General features: G+C 43.0%; 1 protein-coding gene across 1 annotated transcript in view; it reads left to right on the top strand.

Annotated features, from left to right (window-relative positions):
• PTH1R (parathyroid hormone 1 receptor) overlaps positions 1-16829 on the top strand; it is a 127519-nt gene that overhangs the window by 67518 nt on the left and 43172 nt on the right. Inside the window, exon 2 of the mRNA XM_089533779.1 lies at positions 12466-12571. Within this exon, the coding sequence (XP_089389905.1) occupies positions 12466-12571 (106 nt within the window). The remainder of the gene's footprint in view (positions 1-12465; positions 12572-16829) is intronic.

The raw sequence follows: 16829 nt of genomic DNA on the forward strand, positions 1-16829 counted from the left end.
AAAGGTGGACAAATACAGATTTTATTCCCTGGATTGTTCCCAGCATTGTTACGTGCCAAATAAACACAACTGTGCGCTTGAACAATAATGATGGTTTTAAATACTACATGTAATAATGAACAAATGACATTTATTTATTAAATGAGAATTGTGCCAATTTTCCTTTGTGGATTTTCAGTTCAGAATAAAACAACACTCGGTTTTGGCATGTTCTTCCTCCATAAAATTTCTCTTATTAAATTTCCCAAGTTTTATTTGGATATATTGTTTTCTCCAGCTGGCAAAGGGCATGGCGCTGGGCGGGGGGCAAATGAGGGCATTGTACCCCATCTAAATGAGAATTGCTTTCTCCTAATAGAAATAGAATGGCTTGCAATAATTGTGGATCTCATACTACCCCACATAAGGATTCAGTCATTTACAACTTGTGGTAATTCTTAAGGTGATCCTGTTACAGGGCTTTCTTGGCAAGATTTGTTCAGGGAGGGTCTGCCTATGCCTTCTGAGGCTGAGAAAGTGTGACTTGCCCAAATTCACCTAGTGAGTTTCCATGGCTAAGTGGGGATTCAAACCCTGGACTCTGGTGCTCAAACCACTATACCATGCTGACTCTGGGTCTACCACAGTAAGAGATGCTAATTATATGCAAAATTTCTTCTTGAAGGAAGCAACAAGTAATTTCAACCATTTTCTTCTTGCTATGACGTAGTCTTCAAAAATTCCACTATTTTCAAAGATTTGCATGCAGTTCTATGCAAAAAAAAAAAAATGAAATAAGAATAAAATAAGAATAAGAATAAGAATAAATTACATGGAGAGACTTGCACAGAAGACATCTTTTTCTGCATGGAAATAGGTGACATGCGCTACATTAATAAAATGTTCAGAGAGTGCACAGGAAAAAAAAGACTGTTTTCCATGCAAAAAAGCATGCATGGATTTTGTGCAGGAAACATCTCGAATTGCAAAGATTGCCATCAATCTTAAATTCTTCTCAGCATCCCAGAAACACCTTTTACCACCCTTTTTTGGGGATATTTTCAGTTATTCTCTCCTTTGCTAAGCGCAGCATTGCCTGCTGTCTTATTTATTGGCCCGATGATGATCTCAGAATATCTCCAAGCTGGTGCCTGATGTCCAGAAATTAAATGGATAGTTGAAAGTGTATGATTAAGCAGCCAAGGTGCTCGGGTGTCATTTGGAAATCTGCCGTCCAATTATTCCATCATCTAGTGCCACTCAGCACTCTAAATGATAGCAACATCGTCTTTTACAACGGGTCTCATGCCATAGATCAGTTGACCACTGGCATTTACAGCCGCCTCCACTTTGTAACTGCAGCAGACTGTATCAGGGCATCTGTCTAGTCTGTCTCTAAAGGATACAAAGTGCAGGGAAACTGTCTCCATTTCTGGGAATTTCAAGCAAATGCTAGCTATGCAACTATATATGAAAGTTATTTTTATTATTATTCTTATTGACTTTTGCCAGGGTGATGGGTTGGTTCCAAAAGTGCCCAGGTTGAGGAAGCTATGCCAACATCAGGCCCAGTGCATAAGATGGGAACCCAAGGGATGTGGCCATATCCCCATGGCTACTGATCTGGTTTTGGGTACACTTCAAAGTGCTGTCTATGACCTATAAAATCATTATAGTTGAGGTTTAGAATATCTGAAAGGATCTTGGTCTGATTCCCACTAACTTTTAAACTGGATCGCAAATAGGTTGGAACCAGTTCAAATGACCCTGGTTCCCACTTGAATCAATTCGCTGAAGCGATTCAGAGAGGGGGGCCATGCGCTAGACCCATTTAACCCGCATCTTTTTGATGCTGATGTTTTCCACATCTTTTTGGATAAATTGATTCCGCCCAAGTGTGAACCAGATGCGGATCAGAATCGATTTAAATTTGCCCTTCAGCCGACTGGAGCAGGTCCATTTTGAATTCATTCTTTTGTCAGTGTGAACCGCAAGTGGGTTATTTTACAGGGGGAAAATGCCATCAGGGCAAATGTAGTGGGAACCACGCTCTGCTGTCGAATTGATCCATTGATTTGGATCGTAAACCGATTTATTTATAAATGGGAATGGGGCCATTCTCTTCCTAGATGAACCTGCCCTTGTTTTAAAATCCTTGGAGGAAGGCTTTCTCATGGTCCCACCACCCACAGGTGCATTTGGAGAGGACACATGGCAGGGCCTTCTTGGTGGCTGTACCCAAGCTGTGAAATTCCCTCGCATGGGAGACTAGGGTTGCATCTGCATTGCAGAAACAATCCAGTTTGGCACCGTTTTAACTGCCATGTCTCTATGCTATGGGATCCTGGGATTTGTAGTTTTACAAGATATTTAGCCTTCTCCGTCAGAGAGCACTGGTGCCACAACACTGTTCCCAGAATTGAGTTGTGGCAGTTAAAGCAGTGTCAGACTGGGTTATTTTTGCAGGGCAGATGCAGCTAGAATGACCCACTCTCTTCTTTCCTTCTGATAGCAGGCAAAGACTTTTTAAGATTTCAGATTGGCTTTTGGTTATGAATTGGTTGCTGCAGAAGGGTCTTCAAAATGAGTGTGGATTTGGTTTTGGGTTTTTTCCAGGTTCCGTACCACTTAAGGGTTCATTTTTTAAAATAAAATGTACCGTAACTTCCAACTTATGACGACTGTGAGGCAAAAGTATCACAGGGTTTTCTTGGCAAGATTTGTTTGCCATTTGCCTGCCTCTGAGGCTGAGAGAGTGTGACTTGCCCAAGTTCACCCATGGGGTTTCTGTGGCCAAGTGGAGATTCTGACCCTGGTCTCCACTTGTAGTTCAAACCACTGTATTACACCAGACCCATTTTCCATCAGTTTGAAACACATACACACACAGAAAACATATGCATATGTACATACACACCCAGAGACACACAAACACAATTATTTCCATTGTTAAAGATATGAAAATAATAGCAATCTGCTCATTCTATGACAGTAAATCCTATAAAAATCACGGTATATGAAGAGCTATGTTCTCTGTTGTTTTGTGTGCCTTCAAGTCATTTTCAACTTAACATGAACCTATCATGGAGTTTTCTTGGCAAGTTTCTTCAGAGTGGGCATTGCCATTGCCATCCTCTGAGGCTGAGAGAGTGTGACTTACCCAGGGTTACCCAGTGGATTTATATGGACAAGCTGCAATTCGAACCCCAGTCCTCTTGAATCTACTATTGATCCATTTTGCTGGCTGATGCTAAGTCTGAGCCAAATGAAACAAGGGCCCTTTACAAATGGGCAGGAAAGTACGTGCTAAGCATGTACTAGGGTTAGAAAGGGGCGTCTCTTCCAGACACCCCTAACCCTAGTAAGGACTGAGTCCGTACGAAGTGGCAGAAGCCGTTCCACACAGTTGCCGCCATCTTGACGTAGCGGACGCACTGCGTCCGCACATCGCACCCCAGAAATGACGCCGTGAGTACGCACTTCGGCACTTGCACCGTCTCTTCCGGGGCGCAGGAAGGAGCACGATTTTCACGCACCTTCTTTGCAGCATCCGGGAACCGTGCCGTTTGGCTGCTGCGGTTCCTGGATGTTGCAACCGGCGGCAGCAGCAGACCGCCGCTTTTCGGCGGTCTGTAACCCGCCAAGGACTTCAGCAAAATGTCTCTGTCTCTTCATAGTATTCATTGCTTGCCGTCCTTTTCTTTCTTTCCAACTTTCTTGCTTCTTTCCCTTAATTTTCTTTCTTTGGCAAAGGCAAAAAATCCAATTTGGTGAGCCTCAAAATGCTGAGTAGAATTTAAAAATAGAATTTAACAATGAACCTGAACTAGATCAGTCTGATTATTATTTTAATCTGCCATAACCGTTCAGGTGTACGTCACAAAACGTCTCTCTTTGACCATAACTGGAGACACTTTGGATTTTAGTTAAAGCAAATGCCTTGTGCGTCTGTGTTATTCTTTTGAAGAGTAATATTAGATGATAAGAAATTGCCTTTATTGGGGCTCTGCAGAATGTTTGCCTGTAAATTGAAAGTTAAGAAGATGAGTTTTCAAGAAGGAGAAGATCAAAATCTTCAGCTATTGACCTTCCGTTGCTGCCCTTGTTTCTACATTTGCTTCAAGCACCTTTGCCATTTTCTTTTCTACCTTGACTATTCTTTTTCACCGTTACCGTTTCTTTTTTACCTTTACCATTCTTAAACACAGACCTTAATTTTTCCATTACAGCTTTAATTAAAAAAAACAAGATGCATCAAGCAAAGAAAATACAATCATTATCCTCTATAATTGCATTATTTTATTTGCTCCTTTCAATCTTGTTAAGCTTAAGTTGTTTATATCAAGCCTCGTAATCACTTTTAATAACAAATAATAACAATTTCTAGGTAGTTAAATTACTTCCTTCTTGTTTTTGTTGTTATTTTTTCATATCACATATAAAGGTTCTTCGTTATATCATTTCCCAAGTCTATTACATTGTATATTCTACCTGCAAGTGAGCATTTTTCAGTATATGAATTAATTTCTTCGACTGTTTCTGTTTGCACCTATTTAGGTAAATCTGACATGTTCATGTTCATCATAGACAATCTGAAGTTATACATTTTATTATAGAGCTACAAAACATTATTCAGTCCTGTCCATCTTTTTTCCAATAATTCAGTATTGGGTCCTAGTCTGTTTCTGGTTTTTTCCCAAAATGTTTTATTGATTAGACGTGTGAGTTTATCTAGTGCTATCATTTCTGCCAATTTAATAATCCAGTCGTCTATTCATGGAATTTCTTTTTTTGGCTTTTTGCATACAGGTCAAAACGTTTCTATTCGGCAGACATTGGTTTTATAATCCCATCGCAGAATGGCCTTTGGAAGTAGTCCCTTGCATTTTTGCCTTGTATGTTTTCAATTACATCTGAAATGTATTTTAAACTGGATTGAACAATGTGTTTTTAATAGAAGTGTTACATAATAGGGTCCTTTTTAATTTTTTTAAAAAAAACCTCCTCTAATGTAACATTTTAGCCAAACTTATATTTTAAATTATTGTAAGCAACCTTGGGTCCCACGGTGGGTGAAAGGAGGGGGATAAATTCATTAACTAAATAAGGCTGGAACTGAAACCGGGTGGTTGGTCTTCTCTTTCCAGTGATCTAATTATAATAATAATTAGTGCCAAGAATCTTTGTCAGGTTTGCATTACTTAACTCGCCACACATGGAGTTGTGCATTGCTTGGGCTATGATGTCTCCTTTGTGTTGAATGGGAATATTGCATATTGAAAAGCGCACTTCAGTATGCAGCCAAATGTACAACCAAATACATGTCTTGTGTGTGTCCACATCTCTTGGGCATTTTCATGCACAATGGCATGGCATGCACAGCTTTGGGTCTGCAACCTTGAACTAAATGTTGATGTTCCATATCCAATGAAAAGATCCAACTGTTTCCACAGTGGAACTTATGTGATGCATAAGATACTCATGCATTATCGTTAAACTCAGTGGGTTAAACTAGTATAAGTACTGTTTTGGATGCTGCTCAAAGAGGTATCCAGTATCTCCATACACAATGGTTTCCCCAGCTGTGTAACATTAAGTAGTAGACCAGGGGTAGGTAACCTGCGGCCCGCGGGCCGGATGCGGCCCGGTGAGGCCTTGGGACCGGCCCCAGCCCGGTCCTGCCCCCAATTGCCGCCGGGGCCTTTGGCCTCTCGTGCGCAGGGGCAAGGGGGGCAATTGTCTATAGGCGCCTCAGAAACATGCATTTATATTAACACTTTTTAAAAAATCAGCAAATTTTTTTGCGTGTCCTCACTTTTTAAAAAAAAGTGTCCACCATTTGAAAATGTCCTACATTTGTCCCGGTTTATTTATTTATTTTTTGTAAAAATTATTTAATTATTTATTTTTTGGCTTCGGCCCCCCAGTTGTCTGAGGGACAGCAACCCGGCCCCCGGCTCAAAAAGGTTGCCTACCCCTGTAGTAGACACATAAGTTCCTCCACATAGTCAGGTGCTCTACACAACAAGAGTACCAAATTGTGTAGGTGATGTGCAGAGGGCAGAAGGCAAAGCTAACAGAGATGAGCAGGTTGGGGTCAGAGCTAGTGGAAGTAGTCTTGATGCATAGAAGGGCATTTCTTGGGGCTCCAGAAACTCCAAAAGTGAGGTAAATCTTTAAAATATCTGGGTCTAATATCAACTCAAACTCCAAACAACACCACAGCTTTACTTAAAGCTGTTCAGGACTAACAAAGTTTGGGACACATTGGTCTCATTATGTAGGACTCTGGTGTTATGCAAGCCAAGCTGAGTAGATGAATTTCCAGAAAACCATTTGACTCCACTTAAAGTGTTGTTCCTCCATCCTATGGAGTCCTGTGATTTGTAGTTTTACAAGGCCTTGAGCCTTCTCTGCCAAAGAGCTGTGGTGCCGGATGAAATTACAAGTCCCTGGATTCTGTAGGATGGAGCCATGGCAGTTAAAGTGGTATCAAGATTCCATTACTGCTGCAATGTGGATGCAGTCCCAAAGGAAGGAGGAAGGCAGTAAAGCCTAAGTGAAGTGATCTGCGCAGGGAGCTACAAAGGACAAGAGAAGAGAGCAACTTAGGCTGCATCCACACTGCAGAAATAATGCAGTTTGACACCAGTTTAACTATTGTGGCTCCATGCTATACAATCCTGCGATTTGACGTTTGTTATGACACTAGAACTTTCTGACAGAGAAGGCTAAAAATCTCACAAAACAACAAATCCTAGGAATCCATAGCATTGCTGTGGCAGTTAAAGCAGTATCAAACTGCACTATTTCTGCAGTGCGGAAGTTCTCTCACATCCAAGGCCTGGATCCCAAACTGGTCCAGGTTTCTTGCTATTGTATTGCAAGTAAACTATTGGAAATGTCCAACACTTTAGTCACTAGTATGCTTTCAGATCAATGCACATATCTTTCTCTTTGGAGGAAACCACTTCTAAGTGATCCACAGACATCTGAGAGATTAGGAGAATCTCTTTCTCCCTCTGACAAATTTCTTATTGAGCGACTGTGCACAGGTTTGGGGTTTTTTCTAATTGACTCTATTTGCTTTTTACTCTGCTTGACCCTTTGCCAGCGAATCCTGACCGAAGAAGGCCATGTTATTCCTGAAAATGAGTCCCATAAACAAGAGTGAATCTGATCTCTCCTTGGAGGTTTGGGGTTTACTTTCGTGGCCGGGAGATCAGCCAGCCAAATGGAAAGACCGAAAACCATTATCATAATTATCCCAGGCCCTCCTGTCAAAGGGTTGGAGTTGTTGGAGGAGAGAGAAGAGGGAAAGGAAACCCAATGTGACAGATTTCGCAGGCTCTGGATAAAATCACGGCTCTCCATTTGTCTGGCCAGCCTTGCTGCATGGTTCTGCATTGTGTCAAATCACAGAAAAAATGATTTTAAAAAAGAAAATCTCTCTTGCAAATAATAATAATAAAAATACGTTGGCAGGAAGAATGCAAACATTGGAAGCCAGGGATCTTTTTTTTTAACGGTGTGAGAAGAACAGGAGAGAAAACCTTGCTGAACGGCAAATATGAATTTCTAGGCAAGCTACGTGCAGAACAGTAGAAATCCGCAGAACATTTGCTTCCCAATGGCATCAGCATTTGGAAGGGAGACGACTACCTGCCCAAAGGCGCCACAGAAAGCGTACATGAAAAGGCAATAAAATTCACAGATTTGCAACTCTAGCAAGGTTATTGCATTCAAAGGCATAGTCGGATCAGTCTGGAAAATGGGTATGCAAAGGGATCTTGGAGCACCTTTGAGTCTCACTGGAAGAAAGAAGTTGGTAGCATGGGTTTTTGTAGACTTGAGCCGAGCTACAAAGTTATTACTGCATGTGCTCAATCTTAGCTTAGAAAAAAGGTCACTCTGAAAAGTGCTAAAATGCAGACCAAAAATGTTTTGAATTTTGGAAAGTTGAACTCTGAGGCTGCATCTGCATTGCAGAAATAATGAAGTTTGACGCAATACTTTAGCTGCCATGGCTTAATGCTATGGGAGCCTGGGATTTGTAGTTTCTTGTACCGTCACAAAATGACAAATCTCAGTATCCCATAGCATTTAGCCATGGCAGTTAAAGTGGTGTCAAACTGGACTATTCCTGCAGTGTGGATGCGGCCTCAGAGAAAATGTGTAATTTGCAAAAGTAAATATAAATACATTTTTAAAACCTTTTAAAATACAACATTCAGCACAAATCTGGTCACGGGTGATGTAGCTAACAGGGCTGAAATGTCAGGACTTTCCAATGAGCAGAATCATGCCATCATCTGCCGATCCATCTCCCCGGCGGGTATTTCAATGATATTTAGGTGATTGATTTAAATACTTATTTCTCAACAGTAAAGGTTGAGAATCAACTTTTAAATTTAAATGCTATTTAATCATATGTTTAAATACAATGTGCAGATGCTTTTTGGGGGGTGGCACATTATAATGCAGATATCAAAATGTTAGTCACAAGTAAAGTAGGCTCATTGAATGAACTGGTGAGTGGAAAGCCAGTCATTGTTTTATTTTAAACCAAGGAATCAAAGCAGAAAATGCTCTTCTGCACATTAATCTGGGACTGAGTGTGCCATGTGGCAGATGAGGTCTGGAGTCCTTGTCAGTCTTGTGGCTAAACATTAACATTTATTCAGTGGCACTAGTTTATTTCCATTGAATGGGCCCTGACAAATTGAGTAGACCCTTCAACTTGATAGTTCAAGGCTGGGAAAGAAAATACCAAAGGCTGGGAGCAGAGCGAAGGAACAAACTCCCCTGTGACCAACTTGCTTGTACTGTTCTCATATAGTTGCGATTTTCAGTTTGGCCTCTACCTACATAGGGATCCTTCCATACTATCTTAACTGAGAACAAATATAACAACATCTTGACAAAACTCAGAATGATCAGAGCATCCGCACTGCAGAAATAATCTGGTTTGACACCACTTTAACTGCTGTGGCTCAATGCTATGGAATTCTGGGAAGTGTAGTTTTACAACAATGGCCTGTTACAGACTGCCAAAATAAAGCTGCTTCGGGTCTCTTTGGAGGTATGCTGTTTAAATGATGCATGCATCCGAAGAATCCAGAAGCTGCACCAAAGCTGCACTCCAGTGCTTAGGAATGGAGTGTGGCTTTGGCGCGACCTCCGGACTCTTAGGACCCATGCATCATTTAAATAGCATACCTCCAAATAGACCAGAAGCAGCTTTATTTTGGCAGTCTGTAACAGGCCAATATTTCTACCATGCGGATGCAGCCAATGACTCCAACATCGTCCTTGTTTCTTTCTTTCTCCTGTATGATTTTTAGTACCTTCGATGGAGCTTCAAAAGCTTGCAAACATGTATTTTGTGCATTTTGCTTTGTCCAGTAAAGGGATCCCTGTTATGTAGATTTGGGATCTTATTGTCAATTGCCTCTGTTTGCTTTTGTACTATGTAAACTAGATGAGATCCTGAAATCTACAGATGTATCACCGAATACTGAAATTAGAATGGTGCAAGCCATTGTATTTCCCACCTGCAAGTATGGTTGAGAAAGCTGGAAAGTGGAGAAAGCGGATAGGAAGAAAATCAACTCACCTGAGATGTGATACTAGAGGAGACTTCTATGGAAACTGTGGACCGCTAAAAACACAAATAAATGGGTCCCAGAGCAAAAGAAACCTGAATTCTCTCTAGGAGACAGGAAGGCTAAAATGAGGCTGTCCTAGTCTTTTGTGGGTTTTTCGGGCTATGTGGCCATGTTCTAGAAGAGTATTCCTTATGTTTTGCCAGCAACTGTGGCTGGCATCTTCAGAGAATGCTGGCATGGAAGAGAGTGGGGTATATATGTATACTGTGTAACCCTTGGTTGAGAGGAAGTGATTTCCATGTTAATCTGTGTATTGTTCTGTTGTTGAATGGCAAAGCCTCAGAACAATACACAGATTAACATGGAAATTGCTTCTTCACAAACAATAGTGTATGTATATATACACACACACACACACCACTCTCTTCCATGCCAGCATTCTCTGAAGATGCCAGCCACATATGCAGGTAAAACATCAGGAATAATCTCTTCTAGAACATGGCCACATAGCCTGAAAAACCCACAAAAACCTATGAATGCCGGCCATGAAAGCCTTGGACTTCACATGAGGCTGTCCTGCTTTGGCCCTCTCATGAGAGGACAGTATTCACTAGACAGTGATGCTTGGTAAGATAGAAGGGACTGGGCAAAGAGGAAGACCACATTTCAGGTGGATGGACTCAATCAAGGAAGAGACAGCCCTAAACCTGCAAGACCTGAGCAGAGCTATTTTGGATAGCATGACTTGGTGGTCTTTCGTTCATGGAGTTGCCATAAGTTAGCATCAACTCGAAGGCAGTTAACAACAACAACAAAGCTTGTTTTAAAGATGTGGTGTTTGTTGTACACCGTCTGGAATCGCAGCCGGTTCCAGTTCAGAACAGAATTACCAGGTTTAACTTCAAAACGCAGAACGCAGACTGAACCCAATCCTCATACTTTCCTCTTGGCATGCGCAGAGGGCATGGCATCCTTTCCTCCAGATTCCCAGAGGGAGAGGAGCTGTGATAACGTTACATCTTCTTCTGTCGCCGGAGTGTCAATGTTTGTTTTGGGGTTTAGTTGGGATGTTGCTGATGGATGTGTGATGCCACATGGAAGATGGAATTCCTGGTGGCAGACAGGGAGACATAAAGAGAGGGGGAGACCCTCGTATTTTTAACCCCGCCAATATTTTCTGGGCAGCCAGAGAAAAGACGTGTGTTCAGAAACCGTCACGCCCAGCTGTTGTCTTGCATTGTATTTATAGGTGCCGCTATTAAAAGCTGCCAATGCCAACATTTAAAGGCCTCCAAGAGGGTATTGCTTAATGCAATTCTTCAAATAGCTCGAAGAGCTGCCGATACAAATGATAGGGATTGTTGGATGTATGAGTGTACGTGTGCCGGTATGTTTAAACTCACTTTGCATTCTGTTACAAATGTACATTGGTAGACAGTGTGGTGTAATGGGTAGAGTGGGAGGGTGCAAGTGTGGCCAAAAGGCTGCATGTGGCCCCCAAGGTCATTGTTGAAGCCTACAAGTGCCACCCAACACACAAAATTAAAAACCCTGAGAGTGGGGGAATAGGAGGTAGGACAATGCAGCCCCCAACCCCATGGCATGTGATCCCTCCATGGTAAAGCAGTGAAGTCTGGGACAAAGGGGGTCAGCGGGTGAAATCCTCACTTTGCATCCAAAGGGACAAAACCAGGGTTGTTGTGCATAGAAAAGGGTAGAATTCCATGACTAAGTGAGGGCTGAGTGTCCACATGCTTCAAGCCCTTATGCCACCACTCGTGCGCCATTTTGGCACACATCTTTCTAGATGGCACCCACCATGATGATGCATCTCTGCAGCAGTGCCCAAACAGCGCAATGTGGAAGGGGCATCATAACGCCATGGCATGGCGCTAATGACACCCCTTCCAGGGAGCTGCTTGGGGAGGCTTCTTTTTGCTCCCTCGAAGGAGCGGATCGGTGCCGCTGCATGTGGTTGCTGCAGCACTGATCCAGGGTGAAAAGTGGCGGCTGCATGCCACCCATCTGTATAGCCCCAGTGTCTTATATCTTGTCCACACTCTGATGTTGCTTGGCCACATGTGTCCTGGTTCTCATCTGTGAAGTGCTGGCTAATACAGACATGATTCCTGTAATGTAACTGGATGCATCCAGTATTGTGGTGCTAAAATGACAGATGATAAAAGATTTGAATCTCTCTTGCTGGGCATCTTATTGTCACATACAGCGAGCAAAGTTGTAAGTCTCCTCCCTTAACATCTCATTTTTATGTATGTCAGCACCATCCCTGTATGTCAACATGAAGTGGAGGGTGAGATGGTGAAGCCAGGGGCAGAACCTTCTTCTTAGTCATATTGTTTATGAATATCCATTAAGGGCTATCAACAAATTTAGTGGGGGGGGGGGGTCAGTTTGATTTCTCCCATGCCCTTTTACAGATTAATGAAACTAATAGAATGAAAATGGATTTGCTTATTGTGCTGACACTCTGCCTCGCTGAGATGCCAATGGAAGTACAGTTGTCTCTTTGCATGGACTTCAGATCCACGACCCTTGCTTACTCATAAGGTGCAAACAGAGGGGGTTAAAATGGGGCAAGCGCATGAGGTGAGCGCCTGCAGCCGCTCACAGGCACGCGCCCCCATTTAAGCCTATAGGGCTTGAATATCTGCAAGTATCCCTTTTCACAGAGGGGTCCTGAACAGATCCGTGCAAAAACAGAGGGCATAGCCAGAAAAACCCACAAAAAACTATTTCCATAAATGGTGGTAAGAATTGTGCAATGTTCAGTGAAGTCCTTTTGCTGTATCTTCCCATCTCCCGCTTCCCCATCGATAAAGTCAGCATCAACTGACCTTGCTTGCTTCCCTCCTTTCAGGTGGATGCTGATGATGTTTTGACGAAGGAGGAGCAGATCTTCCTGCTGCTAAAAGCCAAGGCCAAGTGTGAGCGGCATTTGAAAGCCAAAGGACCCAAGCTGCAAGGTAAGTGGATCTCTTTGGCCACCAAATCAATGCTGTAATTAAAATCTGCTCCCACCTCGCCTAAGGACTCAGAATAAGCAATGATGCAAAACTCACTGTCAGATATCAAAAAAGAGGATGGCCAAAATTCTTCATGTGTTGCATGGGCCAAAAGTACTGGTCTCCCCAATCCTCTTGGCAAGGAGTATGGACGATGCATGGCCCAAACCCCAAATCTGGCACAAACAGACTGGATGATATCTGGGCCACTCAGTGCCAAACCCAAGGTGTAACACTCCTAATGCAGATTTTAAACATTTCCCAGTTGCTCAGGATCTTCCTGGAAGATCCAGAGCCCTCTGTTCCAGTGCTGGGAGGCTTTTTGAAACACGTCTCGCTTTCTGAAACACGTCTCGAGATTGCCAAGGTGATTTCAAATTGTTTCCATACTTGGGGTGAAGCCAAACTGTTTTTTCAACGAATTTTCGTATTTCAGGACTGTGTATGTGAAACTTTCATGATGATTGATTTTGTAGGGGAAAATCCTGCACTTTTACACACACACAAATATTTCATTTTGACCAAAATGCTCTCTCTTTTTTTGTGCGCGTGCGCACACACACACACACACAAAAACCATAATGAAAATGAGGTCAATCTCACACACAAACACAAACACAAATGTGTTGGGGTTGGTTTTGTTTGTTTGTTTTGTTTGTTTGTTTTAGGGGTTGTTGTTGTTTTGTCTTCTGCATGGGCAAACATTCTCTTGGTAGATGATAATATATCATGGCACATCATGATAACCTTTCTTATCAAGGCTGAGAAAATTACGACCCTTCTTGGTGAATCCAGAAACAGATTTTCTGCCTCTGGGAAGCATCATGATTTTGGCTGCATCTGCATAGCAGAAATAATGCCATTTGACACCACTTTAACTGTCCTGGTTCCATGCTATGGAATCCTGGGATGGGTAGTTTGTTGTGGTACCTAAATATCTCACAAAACTATAACTCCCAAGATTCCATAGCATTGAGCCATGGCAGTTAAAACTGCATTATTTCTGCAATGCAGATGTAGCCAAAAAATCATGATGCATCTAGAGATGAGAGGATAATAGCATCCATAACAACACTGCTTTTTAGTATGCATGAGGAAAATACGGATAATTAATCCATGGCTGGAATGTAATTTCTTCGACAGCATGTTTCCATTCTTAGAGAGAGATGGAAAACAAGCTCCACACAAACAATCTTACCATCATAGTACCCAACAGAACAGAAAGACAGGAATCATTTGTAATCACGAGTGGTTGGGATTGCCAACTTTTTCTCCAGCACCTGTTCCTGTACCTTTCAGAATAGCTCTGGACAGCAGCACAAAAAGCCATAGCACTCTCATTCCTGGCCTCTTTCATGTCTGTATAACAGGGGAGTCCATGTTGGCTTTTAGTTTACACTTGAAAGGAGACTTCCAAGGGGATGAACCCTGGCTGCATCTGCACTGCACAATTAATACAGTTTGACACCATTTGAACTGCCCTGGATCAATGAAATGGAATCCTAGGATTCTCTGTCAGAGAGCTCTAGTGCCACAACAAACTACAAATCCATCATTCCATAGCACTGAGCCACGGCAGTTAAAGCAGTCTCAAACTGCATTATGTCTGCAGTGTAGATGCAGCCCTATCCCCATACTGTGCTTAAGACGCTCTCGTTCATTTTCTATTTGGGGCTTCTTTTAAATTAGTACCCGATGTACAAGGATTGGATTTGTTGCCTGTTAAAAGATCAGACTAGCCCCCAGAGCGGATTCCTCCCAGGATGGGAGTCCCCAGCTGCCACTCTCTGCAACATGAGAGGCTGTCAACTCACCCAAGCGCAAGGGAAGCCATGTGGCCTCCATCACTTGGCAAGTGTGCATGTTATTGTCCGTCTCCCACACACAGAGAACCAAGTGGGTGATCCAGGGTCGGGGAGGGGAAGGGAGGGGGAACCACATTCAGAATCCCCCCGGGTCCCTGATCCTACCACAGGGATAGGGCTGGTTCAGACTCTCTCATTTATTTTCTATTTTGGGCTTCTTTTAATTGGCGCCAGATGTACCGGGAGAGAGAGTGTGTGAGTTTGTAGCAAGGGGTGCGAGAGAGACAGAGATAGAGAGGAACCTCAGCCCCACATCCAGCTCACAGCTGCTGTTTATTGACACCATGGTAGGCGCTTTCAAAAACCCACCCAGTTAGTTTCCTTCCCCCCTTCTCAAAAAAATAATGAAATCCCTTAAGGATGCTGCGGGGTGATGCGCAAGGGAGTTCGACTCTTAAATTGTCATGCACAAATATCCACTGGGAAAAGCAAGTGCTTTTTAAAGAAAAAAAACAAAAGAAAAACACCCTCCTTTGCAGGATTTATGTTTCGCATTGCCGAAAACCCACCCACCCACCCAAACCACATCCGGAAAGGGTTCATCAGAGCATCTATTCAATGGCCAATTAACACCTCTTGGGATCCCAGTGCCACAGATTGGGGAGGTTTTTCTTGTCCTTTTGACCTCAAACCAGAGCAACAGTCCAATACACGTGGCCCACCTTAGACCAGAGGTCCAACACATGTAGCCCACCTTAGACTAGAGCTATGGTCAAGCTCATTTGACCCACATTAGACCAGATCTACAGCCAAACACATGTGGCCCATCTTAGAGGACTCCGAAGCCCACAATCCCCACCCTGCCTCTTCCAGCCTCCAGTGCACAGCCTCCCATTCCCTCAAAATACCCAAAGTACTACGGCTATCTCCTTTAAAACTCAAACGAAAGACCCACGCTGTAGAAATGAAGCCGTTTGATCCCACTTTAACTTCCATGGGTCAATGCTATGGAATTCCGGTTTTTGCAGAGATCACTGAAAAGCAAACAAGAACAAGAACAGTAATATTTTGTGATTTTTAGAAACACTTCAGTGGAACTCAGACTGAAAATTGTGAAAATCTTTTTAGGTATCTCACACCCTCCAACTGTCAAGGACAGTCCTGGTTAATCCTCTGCGTCCCATTTTCTCAGCTGCTTTTAAAATGTCCCAGTTTCTCTCTCCTCCTCCCACTTTCCCCCTTCATCCGTAACTTACTTCAGTTGCTGCAAAATGAGTTTAAACTACAAAAGGAACTTGCATTCAGCTCGGTATGAATTGAAGAAGAGGAGAGGATCAGGTGAAATCTTGCCTTTCCCAATAGGCTCAGGCAAAAGCAAAGTGCTACAGGATCTCCTGGGTTATGTGTTCTTCCTCAATAGCTTTTGTCGCCTTGACCACACTCTGAAGCTTAGCCACATGTATCCTAGTTTTCATCTGTAAATTTTTGGAGGTTATAGTGTCTAACCTATCTAACTATTCTGGTTTAGTAAAGAGAGAGTCTTAACCATGGTACAGATGGCGCTAACACGCTGTGTTGGTGCTGTACTGGGGTTAAGGGACCATGCAGCAACCGCACGGTCCCTAACCCTAGTATGGCACAGCGCCATAACAATGGCGGCTCCCTGTATACACAAGCGCCGCTATTGTTACATAAGCACTGCGCAGCATCCGCACGTTGCTGCGTGGCGCTTACATAACCAGTGCGCCAGTGGTGCACTTGTTATGCCGCCCCTGTGGCTTTAAAAGAACCCACTTTTAGCGGGTTCTTTTTCCTCTGCAGGGAAGCCACGCAGTTTGGAGGCTGCAGCTTCCTGCAGAGGAAAAAATGCCGCCGCCAGCCCAGACAAAATGGAAGGTATGTATTGGGCTTTAATTAACCTGTTGTAAAGTCCGAATTGCTCAGGTCACAGGGCAACTCAAGGGTGAGATGTGTCATGTGTTCAGCAAGAATCCCCCCTGATGGCATTAATGGAGATAAAATTCAAATGGAACCAATGCAAAGTTGGATGTACAGTTTGCAAATCAGAAAGGAAAAAGGGAAAGAGCGGGCAGAAAACTGGATGTCTTTTTGACTACCTTCCCAAGCTTTGTCAGGTCTCTTTAGCCTGCAATCTGAATCCTGTTAGCATGAATTAATGAGATGATGGGATGAAGTCATGGTTAATTTAAAAAATATAAAGACTCTTCATAAGAATGCTAAGAAGTGGCTTTGGAGGGATCTGTCATGTAGAACGTTTCAAAAATGGAATCCAGCGCTGGTTATTAACACAACCAAGGTGGTTCTGCAGAAGGGGAGCAAAGCAACTGTGGATAGGTTTGCAGTCAGAGGCTGAGATCCCACATGAGTGCATAGCCCCACATGTCATTGCCAGG

The sequence above is a fragment of the Sceloporus occidentalis genome, unplaced genomic scaffold (genome assembly GCF_023333645.1).
Source record: "Sceloporus occidentalis isolate IW3139 unplaced genomic scaffold, rSceOcc1.0.p SCAF_7, whole genome shotgun sequence".
Classification (NCBI taxonomy): Eukaryota; Metazoa; Chordata; class Lepidosauria; order Squamata; family Phrynosomatidae; genus Sceloporus; species Sceloporus occidentalis.